This window comes from Perca flavescens, chromosome 15, assembly GCF_004354835.1.
Source record: "Perca flavescens isolate YP-PL-M2 chromosome 15, PFLA_1.0, whole genome shotgun sequence".
Lineage (NCBI taxonomy): Eukaryota > Metazoa > Chordata > Actinopteri > Perciformes > Percidae > Perca > Perca flavescens.
In genome coordinates, this window is record NC_041345.1 from 31184171 (window position 1) to 31193071 (window position 8901).

Genomic DNA, 8901 nt, shown 5'->3' on the forward strand with positions numbered 1-8901 from the left:
CCCAAATATTATTTGCGCTGGTTACATGGCTTAAAAAAACTGTTCAAAGGGGGTGTACACTATTGAAAAAAGCTTGAGGACCACTGGGATAGAGCATCAGTGTGACTTGAGTTATGTATTTTCTCCTGTGAACACCAGAGGGCAGCATCTCATTAAGCAACTATTCATGTGTCCAAATATGAAGTTTGGTAGCTCCTTCTTAGAGAGTAGCCAGGCCCCAGAATGTTGAAACCCCAGAGGAAACTCCCTCCATCAATCTGTCCACAGAGGAGCATGTTCAGCACGTTTAGCAAAGATGTAACACAATCACATGTAGACCAGTGTCTGGTACATCACGAGACGGGCAACCTGGACCCACATTCAGCTCTACTAGTTCCAGACACATGTTTGTTACCAGAATGGAGAAAGAAAGGGAGAAAAGAAGAGAAACAAGGCAGAAAGAGAAAGACAAGGGAGAAAGACAGAGACAATGGAGAAAGAGAGAGACAAGGAAGAAAGGAAGAGACCACGGAGAAAGAGAGAGACAAGGGAGAAAGAGAAAGACAAGGGAGAAAAAGACAGGCAAAGCATAAGAGAAAGAAAGAGAAACAAGGGAGAAAGAAAGGGAGAAAGCATAAGAGAAAGAAGCGAGAAAGAAGACAGAAGGGAGAAAGAAAGATGAGAGAAAGTAAGAAAAAATGAATTCACTTTGATTAGAAATCACAGTTGCCTAATCATTTGCACCAAGCCAGCAACAACACAAAGCCAGCTGCAATGACTTTGCAGTTTGGCCATTTCCTGTCCCTAAATGACTCCCCTCTTTGTGGGCGAAGTTTGGCAGCAGATGTTTTTAGAGATCATGTACAAAGTGCAGTTTGGGGGTTTGGTTTGGCAGAAAGATGTGTTTGTGTTTCTGCAGCTCAGACTCGTTGACTCTAGTTACGTGAATCAATGGATGACATACAAAGGAGAAACTTTAAGACAACATATTTGATCCCTTTCTGTTCTTTGGAATGCGCTTTGGTCGACGAGCTTAAACCAGACTCAGAATCCACTGATCTCTTTCGTTTGTCACATTTATTTTCTGTTATCATTCAAACTTCATATTGATTTTTTCTTCTTTTCCACAAGCAAATAATGACCTGTCCTTACCAGATGGTGTACAAGGATTGACAGCAGAGCATAAAAAATAAAAGATATAAAAAACAACTTCAATTCCCAACCTTAAATGTTCACTAAACCGTGTTGCTACAAACCAAAGGAACCCCAACTGAATGACAGCTCAGCTCTTATTTCTTTACAGATGACCTATACAAACCTATACATAACCATATTCTACTGCTCTTCATACTATTCATCCTGCACATTCACTTATTCTTACTATTCTTACACTGTTACCAGACTGCACATAGCTGTACATACTGTACATATCTGTCTATATGTTTCATTCTGTATATCCATATTTATTCTGTTTTTCTTATTATATATTCTGTTAATACTATGCAAATATCTATATTATTCTTACTACTAATATAATGTCACTGCCATTACATTGCACATATCTGTACATGTTGTTCATACATTGTTCATATTACATAGCCATATTTATTCTGCTCTTTTAACACTGCAATATATTTATTGTCCTGCCTATGCACAACCTGTCTATACTTGAATATCACATTGCACTTTTCTGCTTTTTTTTGTAAGTCTGGTTGGACGCAAACTGCATTTCGTTGTCTTTGTACTTGTACACTGCACAATGACAATAAATATGAAGCTAATCTACATAATCTAATCTAATATACCAGCTGATTGTCAAAAGGCTGTGATGATACACCACCTACCAAGGCCAATTAACACAACTTGTTAGTTTATAATGAGTCTAGTTTACTCTCAATATCAATGCATTTATGCACAATTCATCAAAATAAAAGCTAACATGGCTCCAACAACATATGTGAAGAATATCAATACACACTACCGCTTAGGTCATTATTGAAGCACAACAGTGCAATGTGGCTCCTAATATTGAGTTAACTCTCTGCATCTTAGCCATTCTTTCCTTCCCCTGGTCTCCTCCAATAATATCCAAATGAGCAAATAAGAATCTACACAGTATGTATTACATTTACTCTGTTCTGTCCTTATTTTTGGGTCCTTCATTCAATGTTTAGAATATGTAGCAATGAAGTAACACAGTCAGGAAAGTGGCAGCGTCTGCAACATTGCGAATGCCAAACACCAAAAAAGAAGGGAGACAGCCTCTGATTGGTCGACACACTCACCCCACAACATCCTGGTAGTCAAGATGGCAGAGGCTAACGATAAACAATACCTTCATACGAAAATGTGCATAAATAACCATACAGTGGTGGATTTATCGTTCTGGAAATATTTTGCAAAGTCTCCGAAAAGACTGAAGTTTCAGGCTGGATTCCAAAGTTTCTGGAAGGGCTACAATCGCACTGAAGCCCTCTTTGGAAAGACCTAGATGTTAGTTGTCATGCTAGACAAACAGTCTCAGGAGATATAGAACATTACATAACGTGATTATGGATTCATAATTATCGCTCTACACTGTATTGATCTGTAAATATTGAATATGACATACAAGGTGTAGTTTGATGTCTTATACAACCCAGACAATTAATGCAATTTTCATTGGGCCCTCTGCAGTAGAGGTCTTCATGGGTCTACCCAGTGTTGTAGTCGAGTCACCAAAGTCAAGTCTTGAGTCCCCAGTGTTGGAGTCAGAGTCCAAGTAGAGTCACAATTACCAGTGTTCTAGTCCAAGTCCGGGTCCTGAGTTTAAGTCATCAAGGTTGAGTCTGAGTTGAATACAAGACTGCCTCAATTGCTCCACTCTGGTACCTTCAGAGAGCTGATATACAAATAAAACAGGGTCTACATTAAACAAAAATGACACCACTGTGACCATTCCAAAGGGAGTTTCTGTACTGATTTTGATGAATGTAACATTTAGCAGTGTTCTTTCTAGCAGTGGATACAAAACCGTGAAGGTGAACATCACAACTATATATATATATATATATATATATATATATATATATATATACAACCTTACAACCAGGTCAGGCAGCAAGTTAACGATTCTAGTGGGACTTTAAAGTTGATATTACAAGTGGATTTACCATGCTGTTTTAATCAGCAAGAGAGGAAGATCAGAAAACCTGGATAGATTTTACCAACCTTCTTGGCAAGGACGATGGCCAGGCACAGGGGAAAGGCTATGAACGTTACATTAGTTAAGACACAAGGTTATGTTGTGACAACTTGTTCATTACAGTTAACTTGTTAATCAGTCCCTCCAGGACTTCGCAATGTTGCGATCTCAACAATTCACGCGAATTCAACCAATCACCACACACACAAATAAACACTGGGGATGCAGGAAAAACTAGAGATGAGACGTACAGGGTGTCCTAAATTGTGGACGGCTACGCTGAAATAATAAGTTAAAGTCCAATAAGTACTTCATCAAACCGTATGAATGTGTGTCCCAGGCCAGGTTAGGAAATTAACTAACAATGTAAAGATCAACAAGCCACTGACACATATGTTCAAATTTGATTTTTTGTCTTAAATCCAGCCATTTTCATATTATACCAACATTCGCAGCATCCTGAGCCTTTTTGGTAAGGTTACTAGGAAAATCAGCCCAGAGTTATTTTTTTCTCCCCAAAAAAAAGTTTCCTTTTTCTTTTTAAAGAACTATAAACGATCTAAAAAAAGAGGCCACAAAATCCTGGAGGGACTGGTTAATAGAAACCGCTGTCAAATCAGTGTCGCTGATCGAGTCTGACAGGTCGAGATAGGCCAGCCTATCATTGTATCTACCATTTTATTTTGGGTAGTCTGGATCCACGGAAGTACTTTTCCTAGATAAAATCTGACATCCTACATTTGGATGTCTGCTCTCTGTGTGTTGCTGTTCTCAAACTCCGTTCTCTTCAGGAAACTACAACAACCTTTGAGCTAGCAAGCTACCAATGAAAAGTTCTAAAGAAAGAATTTGGATCGTGCAACAAGGCAGGCTGCCTGTTTTTTTTCAGGGAATGATTGTAAAGATTTACAAAGAATAGGTTTAGGGTATTTCCTCTCTAACTGGGAGGTTTTGGGACTGATTGGTGGGATTGCTGTGGACTAAGTACACACGGAGATACACTGGTAAGAGCCAATGAGGTTCAACCATGTATCAGCTAATTTAAATAGCTCACGTTACTGTACTGTGTCAACAGTTAACTTCATTTAATATTGTATGTGGTGTTTCCTTTTGCGGGGTGCAAATGTTCTACCAAAACAAGTTCCTTCCTGAGACAGAGCCACCGCCGCTGCGTCTGGAGCTTAGTGCCGCCCGAGACCATTGTGATTGGTGTTTGTGTTTTTTTTCCGATCGCAGACATGGTTTTTCTCGAAGGTAGCCCATGTACCAGGTACCTTCGTAACTCTGACTGATTCCACAGACGTCTTATCAAATGCCAAGTAACATCATTGATGTGTCAGAAGCATTGGAAGATGTTTTTCACTCATAACAGCTGAATCGTTACATGCAAAGAGACAATATGCAAAATCCACTGTAAAAACAAAACAATATATATAGTATAACTGAAATATGTGGTAAACTAGAAGTCAAACCCCACATAAAATGTACTTTGTTTGATGCACTTTTCCTTGGCCCCTGATTGGCTGCTTGCAGCTTCATTTTGGTTTCTAACCTGTGATTGGTTGGCTCTCTGTGCCCTCTTTCCTTAAACTGGCTAAATAACAGATGACGTGTTTAAAGGGAGGGGACTACACAGACTGTATTATATATAAAAATGAAATGACAAACTATTCAACAACAAGACATCACCAGCAACAAGATATGAGATGAACTGCTGTAAAAAGACAAAGATGTCGGGCACTCCTCCTGGTAAGTTTATTTCTTTTACAGAACTCTTACTCAGTGTAGTGTTTGATAAACCAGCAAAGAAACAACTTATTCTCTTATTATTACTGTTTTCAACTAGATCTCAATCAAAACATTATAGCCTCCATGCTTTATTTTACTAACTCTTCATGTTCTATTAACTTTATGTTGTATAAACTTTATGCTGTATTAACTTTATGCTGTATTAACTTTGTTATATTAACTTTATGTTTCTGTAGTTTTACAGTCTTCACAGACCTTGTTTCTTGTTTGACACATTCACATTTTGCAGCATTTTATTTGCCATTACTGCATTGTGTTGTATTACATTTTTAAAACATTTGTTTACATTTTTATTTGACTTAATGACTTTACATATTTAACAACTCTTGCTCAAAGATTTGTGTCACAAAATATATAAGAATATATATAAATATGTTTTTTGTTTACTGTGATTAAGCTTTTTAGGCAAATGTGCATTGACAATGAAAAATAACTTTGCTAAATCATTACGTATATGATCATTACTAATTTAAACATTGCCATTTATCAGCTTTCGCTTTTTCTTCGCTAGATTAATTATCCCTGAGTGAATTTACTTGATGATTCAGTATGAAAGCTGAGAACAGCTGTGCTCACAATTATTTTTCCCGCTTTCTAGTATTCATGAGTTAATTAGCCTTTAAAAATAAACATCTTCCTGCCTCTGTTTAACATAGGGGTGTGTATACTTATGCTGCCTGTATTTTAAAGAACATTTATTTATTTACGATACATTATTCATTCACAAAGAAAATTGGTGTCCTGAAAGGTTGGATTTTCCTAATTTTTTTAAGGCATTAAGATTTCCAATAGATGATTTTTTTATTCCTCTTTTTAGTCAACTTTAGCATGGGTGTATTCACTTATGCTTAGCACTGTATATATAAAATACAGGGAAATAGGATGTTTCGGGACCCATGCTGAAAGAAAGTACTACTCTCAGTTGGTTGGATGAAAAAATATGAATTGAGAAACAAATATTTACTCTTCTTGGATGCTTACCAAAAGTGGGTTGAGCTGAGGGTTTATCCTCTGGTCAGTGGTCATTTTAGGACATGTTAGGCCGGCTACATTGCATGTGTAACGAATGCGGAGCAGATGTTCCAACACTACGCTTCCACTATAATCAATGAAACTGGTGACACTAGACAGAGAGTAGCGTAGTGGTGCGAAAGCTACCACTACGGAGATCCGCTCTACCAGCGTAGAAACAGGACAGTCTTCTATTTATATATTTTACGTGAGGTGTGTCACACAGAAATAGATCATAAAGGGTCTGTCTTTTAAATTAAACTACCGATATACAGGAAACAACGAATGAGCTTATTGGTGGTGTTATTTAGAGAGTTTGTTTTTATTTTTGTGGTTTGAAACAATCAAAAGAAGTCTTTAAATATTAATGACTGTTTAAATTCTCCAACAGAACCGATTGAGCCAAAATTGAAGATTATACTAGTTGGATTGACTGGAGTTGGGAAGACTTCAGTCATGAACACCCTTCTGAGAATAGAGGATCAAAAACATGGACCTGACCCTTCCTCACAGACAACAGAGTGCAAGATGGCGACAGTACAGCGTTGTGGCCAAGAACTGGTTATTATCGATACTCCGGGTGTGTTGAACACAGAGAAAACAGAAAAAGAGGTGAAGAAAGACATTGCGGAAAGCATCGCAGATGCTGCTCTTGATGGCGGTCCTCATGTGTTCCTCTTGGTGCTGCGGTCGGATAGTTTTTCAAAGGAAGACAAAGAAGCAGTGGAAATTATTCAGGAGATCTTTGGTGATGGGTTCAAAGACTACACTTTGGTCTTGTTCACCCGTGGAGGTGAATATGTACCTACGTATGAAGAATTGAAGGAAATTAAATGCCTTAAGAAGTTCATTCATGGAGGTGATTCTTTTCATTCTTTTGAAAATAATGAATGTAAGAATGTAAAGGGTGAAGAAAAGGAAAAGCAAGTATCTGATCTAGTGGAGAAGATCAACAAAATGGTTGCGAAAAACAGGAAGCGAAACGGGCCGCGTTACACCAATAAAATGTTGAAAAAGGCACAGGAAATCCAAAAACAAATAGAGAAGGAAATGGAGAAGTCAGAACCTAATGGCACAAAGGCAGATATTCTGTGTAAAATGGTTGAGAAGATTGCTACTGGGGTGGTGGGCGAGCCATTGGTAGGTTTTGTGAACGATATTTTTAAATTAGTTGAGAAAAAAATGAGTTGAGCCAGGTTAGCTCAGTGGGTAGAGCAGGCGAACATAGACATAGACGTGTATGCCTCGACACAGAAGGTTCAGGTTTCAAGTCTGACTTGTGACAATTTCCTGCATGTCTTTCCCCTCTCTCTTCATGTCTAGCTGTCATATCCATAAAAAAAGGTGGAACTGCCCAAAAAGAATCTTAAAGGGGTGATAGATTGATTATATAGGGTATTTCACACTGTTCCTTATGGTCTCCAAATAGGGTATGTAACATTGGTTTGCCCAAATGCTACGTTATGGGCCCATAACTACCCTGTGAATATGGCCCTATTTGTAACAAGAGCTTTTCTTCCAAATATGGTATGAACATGAATATTTAGATGAGCTGCGTGCTGATTGGTTTGAGCGAACCACATAGACACACATTGGAGACTCAACAGCAGGTCGCAGTAAATTCACTTCTGAGATTTATTTTTTATGCGAGAAATCAACTATATAAAGCTCAAATATGGGCCGTTTTATGAAAATGTATGGCTAATTGCAAATTTGGTAAGACGTGTCGGATTTCAGGAGGTCCACACAGTCTGACGAGACAGCGGCAGCCCCGCTGCGCTCCATACCCAGGAGAAAGTCACTGTTTCTGGGTTAGCTACTGGACAACCGGGGCTCGGGGCTCCGCGGAGCTGTCTGGCTGCCGACATAACTATAGTTTATTTACAGTTTGAATTTCGTCACGCCACTTATATAACAGCTACCCTAAGTTCTTACAAAGCTAACGCTTGTGTCAGATTTAAATTGAATGCATTTTTATGAATAGGAGGGGTTTTGTTAGCTGCTACTGTCCATTCAATCCTATGGGTAGCTAAAGATTGAGGCTAGCTAGCTAGCTACCTACACTTTCGGCATAACTATAATATATTTACAGTTTGAATTTCGTCACGCCACTTATAGAACAGCTACCCTAAGGTCTTTCAAAGCTAACGCTTGTGTCAGATTTAAATTTAATGCATTTTTGTGAATAGGAGGGGTTTCGTTAGCTGCAGGTGTCCCTTCAATCCTATGGGTAAAGATCGCGGCTAGCTGCAGGCCCTGGACCTCCGTCAGGGCCTCGGCATTTAGTAGTCCAGTAACCGAGAAACTGTGACTTTGCGCGGGTATGGAGTGCCATGGGCTACTGGTCGTGACGGAGATCCATTTAGCTCACAGCGAGCCGCGGTCTATGAATGAGGACACACCGGGTGGCGAGGCAGCACCGGCCGCTGTCACGGCGTGACAAAGACTAGGAGTTGGGAAGTTGACGTCAACTTTTAGCTTTGTTCAGATTCGTCCGTTTTCAGCAGCAGTTTCAAATTGTGAGATTTGCAGAGGAAAGGGGTGTCAATGGGATTTTTAGGTTTTATGTATGTCCTATTTACCCTCCAAACTGTCGGTTTTCAACTATGACAAGGTAAAATCGGTTTTGCATTCTATCGCCCCTTTAAAAAAAGTGTATATGGTGAATTAATCTATTTTTTTATTTATCTTTTTTACAATAAGTGAATGAATAGTCTATTATACTATGATATGAGCTATTGCTGAATAATTGTTTGTCTTCCCAATAAATCATGATTTATAGCCTAATAAGGTTAATAACAATTAAAAGTAAAGGTACTTGTGTGAAGAAAAAGCAGAAGTGCCGGTACTCAGGCACTGAGTATATTTGTTACGCAACTTCAGTAATGTAATAATAATAATAATTAAAATAGGTCAAT

General features: G+C 38.6%; 1 protein-coding gene across 1 annotated transcript; it reads left to right on the plus strand.

The window, feature by feature from the left end:
- The first annotated feature begins 4830 nt into the window (after positions 1-4830).
- LOC114569202 (GTPase IMAP family member 4-like) lies at positions 4831-7637 on the plus strand. Its single transcript, XM_028599000.1, has 2 exons — positions 4831-4912; positions 6375-7637. Exons 1-2 carry the CDS (start codon positions 4870-4872, stop codon positions 7172-7174), a joined length of 843 nt encoding a protein of 280 aa, XP_028454801.1. The 5' UTR covers positions 4831-4869; the 3' UTR covers positions 7175-7637.
- Positions 7638-8901: the final 1264 nt, after the last annotated feature.

Excerpts from the sequence above, each read along its gene's own strand:
- LOC114569202 (XM_028599000.1), top strand. The coding sequence starts at position 4,870 with ATGAACTGCTGTAAAAAGACAAAGATGTCGGGCACTCCTCCTG. Across the intron at positions 4,913-6,374 it reads GATGTCGGGCACTCCTCCTG|AACCGATTGAGCCAAAATTG; the intron begins GTAAGTTTATTT and ends ATTCTCCAACAG.